At 44.1% G+C, this 13177-nt stretch overlaps 1 protein-coding gene across 1 annotated transcript; it reads left to right on the top strand.

The window, feature by feature from the left end:
- Window positions 1-8631: 8631 nt before the first annotated feature.
- On the top strand, window positions 8632-9235 carry LOC102389538 (retinol-binding protein 1). Its single transcript, XM_006055922.4, has one exon. The coding sequence runs from the start codon at window positions 8647-8649 to the stop codon at window positions 9043-9045; it is 399 nt and encodes a 132-aa protein (XP_006055984.2). The 5' UTR covers window positions 8632-8646; the 3' UTR covers window positions 9046-9235.
- Window positions 9236-13177: the final 3942 nt, after the last annotated feature.

Below are 13177 nucleotides of genomic sequence, written 5' to 3'. Positions count from 1 at the left end.
CGTGCTGGTGGGGCCACTGAGCGTGTATGCAGCCATTGTGCTTATTACGACGGGATGAGGGGCAGACAACCACACAGAGAAATAGCGTGCTTTTGTAAAAAGTGATGGATACGTATAGAAGAGAGCCCGAGTGTGTGGGAGGCAAAGGTAAGCTCTGGTGATCTCTGGGTGGTGGAATTTAGGGAGCTAATTACTCTCCTTTGGTTTACCTATAGTTTCTAACTTTTGCCACAGTGAATATATTATTTAAGCAATGCAGGGGAAGCAGTAAAAAATATTTTTAAGGCACCACTTGGATTTCTTTTCAGGGCTATCTTCCACAAAGAAACCAATTTTTTATTACCTCTTGAGAGTTGTTGTGTAAATGATGCTGGCAACTAAAAAATAATAAAACTGATATGAACATGCTCCCTGCAGACTGAGGTGCCTGTGCATCCCTGGGGCTGAAGATGGCATTAGGCACACAGTAGGCCAGGCAAATGAGTGGTTAAGGAAAAACTGTTGGATGTGTGCTGGGGGAAGGGGGGTTACTAGGCATCCCCCAAAGAGAGAAAAATCACTCTCACAGCAGGCTCCATCGTACCTTAGTAAAATAACAAATGATCACAAGTCAGGAAGCCCCGATGTAACTCCAAGGTTGTCAAAATCTAGAATTTCCTTTCTATAAAGGTCCTGAGCCTGTGGGAATGAGATCTCCAATTTCCATCCACGACTCAGACTGCTAACCAACCTGGGCTTCAGCTCCCGTCAGAGGTGAAGCATTTGCTTTCCAGAAAGACTTTGAGGCCAAAAGGCTTTGGTACTGGTGATGCATCATCTTCTTCTTCTTAGGTCTATTGTCTTTACCACTATAGCCTGAAGGCATTACTTAGATGTTATGAAACAACAGCCTTTTAAATTCATGTGATGGGCTGGTCTAGCTATTTAATCTTGTTCTTAGGTGTAAATGTTTCTGATGCTACGGAGAGGAAGAGACTGAGAGAATATTATTAAAACAGGGGATGAATCTAATGTCTTTTATCTGCCAGAGACAAGCCAAGACTGGAGGTATTTATTGGTTCAGTACTTCAGCAACATGGTATTAATTGTCTTTGAGTGTTTTGATAGGTAGTTCGTGCAAGGGTATTAATGAAAACAGCCTCACTTCATTTTAAAATTAACTACTTGGCCATTGAGCAACAGGAGCTGATAAATGATGGCAATAAATTTGTGATGGAGATTTATGCCCTCGTAACTCAGAGCAGGGCCCCTGGGCATGCTCAGATGGAGTGGGGAGATAAGAAGTACCAAAAAGTAGAGAATATTTCTCTCAAACCCTTGCTGAGCCCATTAGTGGTCACCTTCTGGGACGTCTCGGGATCATGGATATTTGGTTTCCCTGGTGCTGTGGGAAGGTCCCAGGTGAGGTCTCAGACCATCTTGCTGGCTGAGATGCTTCCTGATGTGTGAGAAGGTGTCTCCCGGGTGCTTGTCTGAACTCTGCCCATTCCATCCTGGTGGTTGTATTAGGCAAATCACACTGACTGAAACCGCCCACCCTGGGCAGGCAGCATAGTAACCATCTGTGTGAGTTACTTTATGACAGGAGGTCCTGGTAAGGCACAGGGAACTAACAAGCCACTACCAATTGGAAGAGTTCAGGAAAGGTCAAAAGGAGAAGCCACGTGTCCGACCACCTCCCAGAATCCTTCTTGGTGGCATCCATCTTGACTGAGCAATGTGTGCGTAAATAAGAAGGACTCTGACTGAGACTGACTGGCCAAAGACAACCAGGAAACTAATCCCATCACCATAAAGCCTGAGACCACGAGCCACGTGGCAGAGCAGCCCTTCTGGGTTTCCTTACCCTGTTGCTCTCTGCCCAGGCACCCCTTCCCCTTCTTGCTTTGTCAGCATATGCATCTCCTCAGACAATTCACTTCTGAGTGTTAGACAACAGCCCACTCTCGGGCCCTGGAAGGGGTCCCCCTTTCTGCAACAGTTGGCTAAAAGAGCTTTCATCCACCTGCGCTTCTCAAAGCAGCTCCTCCCAGGCTGGAGAGGCTGACACAACCACTGTCTCCTCAGAGCTGCCCCCTTGCTAAGGCCATGGGAGAATTTGCGCAGGTGGACACAGCCAGGCGGGAAGGAAATATTTCTTGCACAGTTGTCAGGCTCTAGGCTAGGTGCCTAATTTACATAATTCTATTTAATCTCTACAACCATCTTGAGAGGCAGCTCTTATGAACCTATTATTAACTCTGTTTTAGACAGGAGGAAGTTGAAACTCATAAAAGTAAAGGGATTTGCCCTGGCCCTGGGCAGTGCTCTTGCCTGGAGACCATGTGACAGAGAGAACATGAGTTTCGAAATCACAGAAGCCAGGTTTGAATCCCAGCTACCCCACTCACTAGCTTGGTTATTTTGAGACAATTCTTTATCTTTTGGGGGCCCATAGGTGTTTTGGTTTTTTGTTTGTCTGTCTACAAAAGACAATAACACAATCATCATGGGATTCTGAAGCAGGTTAAATTAAATAATACAATGAAAGTCAACTGGGCTGGGATTCCAAGCTAGGCTTTTCAGACTCAAAGTTCTTGTAATTAAACCATAAGGATTCACAGCCTTGGAGAGACACAGAAACCAAGGCAGGATGGCACATCCAGAGCTGCCCTGGTCCCAAGCAGGGCACTGACAGTGGGACCCACTCGAGTGCTACATAGGCTTTGAATCTGTAGAGCAGCAAAGCTAGAGCAGAGTTATCCTTGCTAAGAGTGCCCACAGAGGCTTAGCGTCCAGGCATACATGAAGATGGACCGATGTATACCTGCTGTATACGTCTTCTGATTCTTTGGCCATCTGATGCGAAGAGCCGACTCATTGGAAAAGTCCCTGAGGTTGGGAAAGATTGAGGGCAGGAGGAGAAGGGGATGACAGAGCATGAGATGGTTGGATGGCATCATTGACTTAACATGAGTTTGAGCAAACTCCAGGAGATAATGAAGAAGAAGCCTGGTGTGCTGCAGTCCATGGGGTCACAAAAAGTCGGACACTGAGCAACTGAACAGCAACGAGGGGAATGACAGAAAACTACTCCCTAAGAAATCGAGAAACCTCATGGTCTGGGAGAGGAGGAGCCTCTGGAAGGAAGATGAGAGAATAGTAGAGAGCCAAAGCTGCAGCCATGGGACACCCCAAAGAGCGTTTCCTTGGGATGAGCAGAAGGATGCTATCTGCTACCTAAGGCTCTGCTAAAGGTAGTCATTGACACAAACCACTCTCATTGGACATTTTCTAAAGTGGAAGTCATCTGGCTGCTGGAAGACTGGTGGGAGACAGTGCAGACTGGTGGGTTCTAGGAAAAGAAGTTCATTTCTAGGCTGCGAGATTAATGGAGGGCTCTCGGCACTAGGGAAGCTCCTGACAATGTATTTAGGGCCTGGCAGTCCAGCTGAAGGTTGAGTATGATCTAGAAAGTGAAAAGTGAAGTTGCTCAGTCGTGTCCAACTCTTTGCGACCCCATGGACTGTAGCCTACCAGGCTCCTCCATCCATGGGATTTTCCAAGCAAGAATACTGAAGTGGGTTGCCATTTCCTTCTCCAGGAGATGTTCCCAAACCAGGGATTGAACTCAGGTCTCCTGCATTGTAGGCAGACGCTTAACTGTCTGAGCCACCAGGGAAGTCCTGATCTAGAAGCAGACAGAATATGGTCCAGCCGAAGATCATGAATGCAGCAACCCCTGGGTACAAATATTTAGGATTCAGGAAAAGTGACATGTAATTGGATGCTACAGATGCAGTGTGCCAAAGAAATGACTCCTGCCCTCAGGAAATCCCATGGGGAAGACGGTGAACAGGCATTTATGACATGGCTTGGTCAGTATTCTCTCCCAGAGCAGTCCTGAGAAGATGCCCCCAGTCATCAACTGGTGTTGGTTCAGAGGAGCTAACACCAGAAATGGGACATAGAGACAGTAGCTACTATGGACAGCAGAGAGACGTCCCTGTTACTGTCCTGCTTCAAATCTTGTTCTATTCAGTTGTGTGGCTCTGATGATCCACATTCATGGAGCTGCCCAGGTGGCCCTAGCTGTAAAGAGTTGCCATTGTAGGAGATGCAAGAGACACGGTTTGATCCTTGGGTTAAGAAGATCTCCTGGAGTAGGAAATGGCAACCCACTCCAATATTCTTGCCTGGAAAATTCCATAGACAGAGACGGGTAGGCTACAGTCCATGAAGTCACAGAGTCGAACACAACTGAGCACATAGGCACACCACATTCATGATTCAGCTCCTACCTCACTCCCCAAGCTCATTTCTCATCACTCCCTGCTTCCCACTTGGGTTATAACCATATCAATTGCTTGTGGTCACCGACACAGCCAGGCTGCTTTTGGCTTTTGATTATATACTCCCGTCCTCCTGAAATACTCCACCACCCCGGAGGGCAGCTAAATCCTATTCATCCTTAAGAGTCTTTTAGGACAGAGGAGCCTGGTGGGCTGCAGTCCATAGCGTTGCACAGAGTAGGACATGACTGAAGCGACTTAGCACTCATGCACACAGGAATACTCACCTGTCTGGTATTCAGTGTCTCTCATGGACATCCCTGTCTTCATCATTGTCCTCTCCACCTGTGTTAGATTTAATGATGTGTTTCTCCCTCGCTGGACAGTTTACTGGTTGGTGTCAGGAACTATATATTCTTTTTTTATTATCAAAGAACCCAGCAGTTAGCTATTGCTTCATAAATACATTTTGTAATAAGCACTTACTGAAAGGTAGGCAGACAAATTTAAATGAAGTACTTCTTTTCTCTTTAAGCTTACCAGATAAACACAGGTCACTCAGATAAATTGGAATTGAATTCAAATTTGAATTTGATAAGCAATGAATAATTTTTTTTAGTGTAAGTAGGTCCTAAATGTTACATGTGTCTAAGTATAACTTAGACATACATACTACTATAACTAAGTAGTATGTGTCTCAAATATTTCCTGGGACATACATATACTAAAAATTTGTTATTTATCTGAAATTTAAACTTAACTGGGTTTTCTGTTTTTGTTTGCTAAACTGTGTGGCCATATTTCTCTCATTAAATTTCTAAAAAGTCAAAGTATTTGAGCAAGGGTATTCTCATGTGACTGATGGAAAAATGTTAAATCTAGCTAAGACTTTGGCAAAATATTTTTGAATATAATTGGATAATTGTTCAAAAATACTGAGAATTAATTCCAGTATTTTCAATGACCAAAAGTTTGAAGCAAATTAAATGGACCTCAGTAAGAACTTAGGTAAAATAAAATAGAATATTTTTTTGCAGTATAACATCAAGATTAAGAGCACAGGGTCTGAAGTCAAAATGCCTGGGATACAGGGTATGAGACTCTGAGGAAAGTTACTTAAGTTTTCTATCTCAATTTCCACATTTGTAAAACAAGAATAATACAAGTGTCTGCCATAGGGTTTTGTTGTTGTTCAGTCACTAAGTTGTGTCTGACTCTTTGCGACCTCATGGACTGTAGTATGCCAGGTTCCTCTGTCCTCCACTATCTCCTTGAGTTTGCTTGAATTCGTGTCCATTGAGTTCGTGATGCCATCCAACTATCTCATCCTCTGTAGCCCTCTTTTCCTACTGCCCTCAATCTTTCCCAACATCCAGGGTTTTTTCCAATGAGTCAGGTCTTTGTATCTGGTAGCCAAAGTATTGGAGCTTCAGCTTTGGCAGCAGTTCTTCCAATGAATATTCAGGGTTGATTTCCTTTAGGATTGACTGGTTTGATCTCCTTACTGACCATGGGATCCTCAAGTGTCTTCTCCAGCACCACAATTCAAAAGCATCAGTTCTGCATCACCCAGCCTTCATTATGGTACAGCTCTCACACCTGTACATGACTACTGGAAAAACAATCATTTTGATCATATGGACCTTTGTTGGCAAAGTGATGTCTCTGCTTTTCAACATGTTGTCTAGGTTTGCCATAGCTTTTCTTCCAAGAAGCAAGCATCTTTCTGCCATTAGAGTGGTATCATGTGCATATCTGAGGTTGTTGATATTTCTCCCAGCAATCTTGATTCCAGCTTGTGAGTCTTCTAGCCTGGCATTTCACATAATGTAGTCTGCATAAAAGTTAAATAAGCAGGGTGACCATATACAGCTTTGTCTAACCCCTTTTCTAATTTTGAACCAGTCAGTGTTTCCATGTCTGGTTCTAGCTATTGCTTCCTGACCTGTATACAGGTTTCTCAGGAGGCAGATAAGGTGGTCTGGTATTCCCATCTCTTTAAGAATTTTCCACAGTTTGGTGTGATCTTTGTGCAGTACTTATGTCAGGGCCTGGCGGAGAGTAATTCTCAAATAAAGATCACTATTATCATCATCACCACTATCCTTATTGTAGAATACGATGGTGCCACTGAAAATGACATTACAGATTGATGTTTATTGATGTGAAAAGATGTTTCCATTATGCAAGTGAGGAATAATAAGCAAAACAACTTATATACAGCATTCATTTAGCAAATAATTTTTGAACACCATCTCTCCATTAGGCCCACTGTCCAGAAGTCAGCAGCTTCAGGCACAGCAAGGAACAAAGCAAAAATGACCTCTCCCTTCATGAAACCTAAAACCTTTCTTGAATAGACAGACATTACTGAAAACATACACAAATTAAAATGTAACTAACATTCTGGTAAGAGCTATAGAGAAAAATAAAGAGAAGAGTATAAAGTAGGGAAGACCTAATAAAAAAAAAGGTTGAATGCTAAGTCGCTTCAGTCACATCCAACTCTGTGTGACTCCGTAAACTGGAGCCCACCAGACTCCTCTGTCCATGGGATTGTCCAGGCAAGAATACTGGAGTAGATTGCCATTTTATACTCCAAGGGATCCCAAACCAGGGATCAAACCTGCATCTCTTATGTCTCCTCCATTCTCAGGTGGGTTCTTTACCACTGGTGCCACCTGAGAAGCCCAAGAATACAGGAGTGGGTTGCCATTTCCTTCTCCAGGGGATCTACCCAGCCCAGGGATCAAACTGGTGTCTCCTGCATTGGCAGGTGGATTCTTTACCACCGAGCAACCAGGGGTTATTATATCTGAAACCTGAAGGATGAAGGTGTTAGCCGGGCCATAGCTGGAAGACTACTCTAAGCAGAGGAAATAGCATGCATTAAAGCTGTGAGGAGAGGGAAATCTGGACGGTTAAGGAACTTAAACACGGCAAGTGTGGTTTGAGCCTAGCAGATGGGTGAGAGAGCAAAGACAAAATTGGAGGGATAACTAAGAGCTGATCATCTTCAGCTTTGTAAAATATCAAGTCATGTTAAGTAGGCTTGAGTAGTTGGATGTTTATGCTAAGGTTCTCAAATACAGTCTCACCATCCATCATTTTTGCTTTACTTGCTTGAGACTTGGGGCTCTGCATACTGAAGGACAAGAATAAAGTTGAAGGATTGACAGTACCGGACTTCAAGAATTTCTCTAAATCTACAGTAATCAAGACAGTGTGGTATTGGTGAAAAAACAGACAAATATGTCAATGGGACAGAATAGGGAGCCCAGAAATAGATCCATATAAATACAGTCAACTGACCTTTGACAAAGGAGCAAAGGCAATACAATGGAGCAAAGATAGGTTTTTTTAAACAAATGGTTTGGAACAGCTTTACATCCACATGAAAAAAAGCGAATCTCTACATGGACCTTTTGCCCTTCACAAAAATTAACACAAAGTGAATCACAAACCTAAATGCAAAGTGCAAAACTTCTAGAAGATAACACAGGAGAAAACCTAGATGACCTTGGCATTGGTGATGACTTTTTAGATACGACAGCAAAAGCATGATCCATGAAAGAAATAATTGATAAACTGGACTTCATTAAAATTAAAAACTTCTGCTCTGCAAAAGACAATGTCGAAAGAATGAGAAAGCAAGGCACAGACTGGGAGAAAATATTTGCAAAAGAAACATCTGATAAAAGATTCAGAGCTCTGGGTAAGAAAAATCTCATTGGCTTAATTAAAGCTACATATCCTCAGGGAGGGGACAAGAGGAGTCTCCCTTCGGCTTCTACTTCTGCTATTGACAAGCTACTGCATGGCCTCTGCTGCCCTGGCTTCCTTCCACCCTTGCTGAATCCAGGGACCCCATGTAAATCGAGGCTCCCATCAGTAGCCCCAGGCTTAAAGATAGCAGTGGCCAACAGCAAAGATGCTGGTGTGCCCCTCACGGAGGTATTTCTCAAGACTCTGGCAAAGAGAATGTCCTTTGCACTCTCCTGGGAGACATAGTTAGGGAGTGAGAGGGTAAGTCATTCCTGATAAATTCCCTCCAGCCTTTCTATCTCTCAAAGTCTTTGAATTCTTTCCTTTACTTGATATCAAGGAATTTATGACATCTCAACTCTGTTTAGTGTTGGCCACCACTGAGTCCAGATTTCTGTCAACCAACTGAACAAACAACGGTATCTACTCCCAGCTGTTCAAACTTGCAGCAGAATCTGGAGTCTCTGCTGAGTGCATCCACATCAGTGACTTCAACTTGGTCTGAAATTATGTTCTTCTGTCCTTAGTTAAGAGTCTACAGAGATCACACCGCCTGCCCACATCTGCTCCGGCCTATTTGGTCCCCGTCGGGCCCCAGTCGTCCCCCGAAATGCCGGTCGACTTTACCGGGTACTGGAAGATGCTGGCCAACGAGGATTTCAAGGAGTACCTGCGCGCGCTGGATGTCAATGTGGCCTTGAGCAAAATCGCCAACTTGCTGAAGCCAGACAAAGAGATAGTGCAGGAAGGCGACCACATGATCATCCACACGCTGAGCACTTTTAGAAACTACATCATGGACTTCCAGGTTGGGAAGGAGTTTGAGGAGGATCTAACGGGCATAGACGACCGCAAGTGCATGACTACGGTGAGCTGGGATGGGGACAAGCTCGAGTGTGTGCAGAAGGAGGGATGTGGCTGGACCCAGTGGATTGAGGGTGATGAGCTGCACCTGGAGATGAGAGTGGAGGGAGTGGTCTGCAAGCAAGTATTCAAAAAGGTGAACTGAAGCTTGAGCAGATCTTGGTCTCTAGGAATGAGTGACATGACAGGGGCACCGGGGTCCCCCCCTTTCTGCACAGCATGGGGCAGAGATGCCTGGCTACCCCCGCCTCTGTTAGCAGAGTCTGTCTCTTGGTGTTGTCTCTTTTCCTTTTCTTCAAACGAAGCCATCCCAATAAAAGTGGTTTCTGCTTGAAAAGAAAAAAAAAAAAAGAGTTTACATAATTCATTCCCACACATATTCCCCAGATCCTTGAAGGTGTAAATTAGCAAAGTTTTGCAAGTTACGTGTTATATGCCTTTGACTTTTTACCACTCACCTCCCCAGTGGGCATTCTAACTCTGATCCTGAAAACAAGGGAGGATTCCTGTAAGGCAGATCATAAAAATAGACTCCTTCGATCAGTGTAACTCGTATGAGTAAGGGAGTTCTAGTGTCTTTGAGCAAAAAACAAAAAGAGTCAAAGAAAGAGAAGAGCTGCTATTCTCTGAGCTGAGTTCTCTGAGTCTTTCCTATATCCTCATTCCATCCATGACTTAACTTTCTTCTGAGAGGCATGGCAAGGCTAAGAACTCAGTTGATATAATTCTACAAACCTCAGATTCCACTTTAAATTTGTTTTCCAATCTCTCATATATGTGGCTTTTAGCATCTGGATGTTAATTTAGCACTGCCATAATAAGTTGCTGGGTTTAATATATATTTTAAATGAGAATTTGGGATGGTACTTAAACTTGTTCTCTTTTAATAAACTAACCCCAGCCAGTAGAAGCAGCCACTCCATCCTAGGGTATTGAACTCCTCCTGTCTTGTACACTGTCTCAAGATCATGGTCTTAAAACCTTGCTTTTTTTTGAGCCTTTCATACAAATGACCACTGGTAATAATTAAGATCTGCAGCCATGAACCATGGGCTTAGTTTCCTATTCTCTGAATCCTAGAAGGATGATCACTGTCATCAACTCAACATTGAGGCAGTGTAATCAATCCCAGATATTTTTCTGGTTCTGTTTTTTTTTTTTTTGGCTGTGCTGGATCTTTGTTGCTGTGCAGACTTTTCTCTACTTGTAGCAAGCAGGGGCTTGCTCTCTAGTTTTGGTGTGTGAGCTTCTCATTTTGGTGGCTACTCTTGCTGCAGATGGAGAAGGCAATGGCACCCCACTCCAGTACTCTTGCCTGGAAAATCCCATGGATGGAGGAGCCTGGTGGGCTGCAGTCCATGGGGTCGCTGAGAGTCGGACACGACTGAGTGACTTCACTTTCACTTTTCACTTTCATGCATTGGAGAAGGAAATGGTAACCCACTCCAGTGTTCTTGCCTGGAGAATCCCAGGGACAGGGGAGCCTGGTGGGCTGCAGTCTATGGGGTCGTACAGAGTCAGACACGACTGAAGTGACTTAGCTTGTTGCAGAGCACGGGTTTGAGGGCGAGCAGGCTTCAGTTGTTGTGGCACATGAGCTCATTAACTGGCTTCTAGGCTCTGTGGAAAATTCTGAAAGAGATGGGAATACCAGACCACCTGACCTGCCTCTTGAGAAACCTGTATGCAGGTCAGGAAGCAACAGTTAGAACTGCACATGGAACAACAGACTGGTTCCAAATAGGAAAAGGAGTACGTCAAGGATGTATACTGTCACCCTGCTTATTTAACTTACTATGCAGAGTACATCATGAGAAATGCTGGGCTGGTGGAAGCACAAGCTGGAATCAAGATTGCTGGGAGAAATATCAATAACCTCAGATATGCAGATTACACCACCCTTATGGCAGAAAGTAAAGAACTAAAGAGCCTGTTGATGAAAGTGAAAGAGGAGAGTGAAAAAGTTGGCTTAAAACTCAACATTCAGAAAACTAAGATCATGGCATCCAGTCCCATCACTTCATGGGAGATAGATGGGGAAACAGTGGAAACAGCGGCTGACTTTATTTTTCTAGGCTCCAAAATCACTGCAGATGGTGATTACAGCAATGAAATTAAAAGATGCTTACTCCTTGGAAGGAAAGTTATGACCAACCTAGACAGCATATTCAAAAGCAGAGACATTACTTTGCCAACAAAGGTCCGTCTAGTCCAGGCTATGATTTTTCCAGTGGTCATGTATGGATGTGAGAGTTGGACTATAAAGAAAGCTGAGTGCTGGAGAATTGATGCTTTTGAATTGTGGGCTTGGCAAAGCCTCTTGAGAGTCCCTTGGGCTGCAAGAAGATCGAACCAGTCAATCCTAAAGGAAATCAGTCCTGGGTGTTCATTGGAAGGACTGATGTTGAAGCTGAAACTCCCAAACTTTGGCTACCTGATGTGAAGAGCTGACTCATTGGAAAAGACCCTGATGCTGGGAAAGATTGAGGGCAGGAGGAGAAGGGGACAACCGAAGATGAGATGGTTGGATGGCATCACCGACTCAATGGACGTGGGTTTGGGTGGGAGTTGGTGATGGACAGGGAGGCCTAGTGTGCTGCGGTTCATGGGGTCGCAAAGAGTTGGACACGACTGAGCGACTAACTGAACTGAACTGAGGCTCTAGAGCACAGGCTCAATTTTATGGCCCAGGGGTTTAGTTGCCGTGCAGCATGTGGGATGATCCTAAACCAGGGATTGAACCCGTGTCCTGTGCATTGGCAGGTGAAGTCTTTACCACTGAGACACCAAGGAAGCCTAATCCCAGACTGCTGCCTTAAAGCCCTTCTGATATGAAGAGCTTGCTGCAAATTCCTTGGTACAGATCTCTGTATTGGGAAACTACAAGAACAGAAACAGAGTTGACTAACTTTCATTTTAAAAAATTCATTAGAAGACATTGGATAACTCAAGGTTTGGAAAATTGTTAGGAACCAAGCAAGGCTGGAGAAACTGGCCAGGATGTAGCTATAACCAGTAACAAACAGAGCCTTCCTGTGGCTGGTCTCATCATCCTTTGTCTTTGCTTCATTCACTCAAAAGTCAAACTTTTGGGTAGAAGCATTCAATTAGTGACCATAGGTCTTGTGCCCTCACTCTAGTAAGGGAGGAGGTGGTGGAGAGAGGGAATGCTTCCTGTTAAGGCTTCCACTAAAATCCCAAAAAGGCAGACAGGTAGGGGGACTCTGACCCTTGGTCATGATTCACTTCCCTTGGCTCACTGAGATGTTGCCACCTCTCTGTGATCTTATGGGCTTCCCTGGTGGCTCAGCGGTAAAGAATCCGCCTGCCAATGCAGAAGACAAGGGTTCCATCCCTGGGTTGGAAAGATCTCCTGGAGGAAGGCATGGCAACTCACTCCAATATTCTTGTCTGGAGAATCCCTTGGGCAGAGGAGCCTGGTGGGCTATAGTCCATGGGGGTGCAAAGAGTTGGACATGACTGAAGCTACTTAGCACTCATGTGATCTTGTGTCATGAGCCCTTGCTGGTCACCATGAAATCCACTTCCTCGCATCAGCAAGGGCCCACCCCCCTACCATGCTGTGCTGTGGAAAAGTCTGCACGTCCGTGGCAGAGTTGTATCCCTAGATATTTCACAGGGTTATTTCTACTCTGGTGTATCTCCCCCCTTCATAGATGCTCCTCACGGGAGAGAAGCCTCTAGACCTTCTGAAACCTGTCTGGAATTTCTGCTGTCTTCTCTCACTCAGAGCTTGACCTAAAGTTGGTGTGGGAGGGATGCAGGCACCCCACTATGTCTAAGCTCTCTGTGTTTCTTCTGTGACTTTCTTACCTTCTCCAGTCTGGAGAATCTTTTTGTTGTTGATGATGCTATTTGCTCTGAAAGTAGGATAGTCTTTCTTTATATCTAAATCCCTAAATCTGTTACTTATGTCCTAATTTTCCTTTATTCTCTGCTTGGCCATTCCTCTTCCAGGGTAGAGTACATAGAACATACAAGCTGTTTGCCAAATCAGAGGAAGGTTTATAAAATAACAGGAAATACTGAGAAGAAAAAAAGTTAAAATATAATAAAAAGTCAAAAGAATACAAAATATTATCCTGTAAACTTTCTGGTTATGCTTATCTGTATTTTTAATTTTTCATTAATTAAATCAGAGTACAGTGTAATTTAATACCAAACTGGCTACCTTATGAGATAGTGAGCTCTCCATCAATGGGGGTATTCAAATAGGGGTAGGATGACCACCTGTTAGGAATGTGGTAAAAGGAATT

This window comes from Bubalus bubalis, chromosome 6, assembly GCF_019923935.1.
Source record: "Bubalus bubalis isolate 160015118507 breed Murrah chromosome 6, NDDB_SH_1, whole genome shotgun sequence".
NCBI classification, from domain to species: Eukaryota; Metazoa; Chordata; class Mammalia; order Artiodactyla; family Bovidae; genus Bubalus; species Bubalus bubalis.
This window is presented reverse-complemented; position numbering and strand designations above follow the sequence as displayed.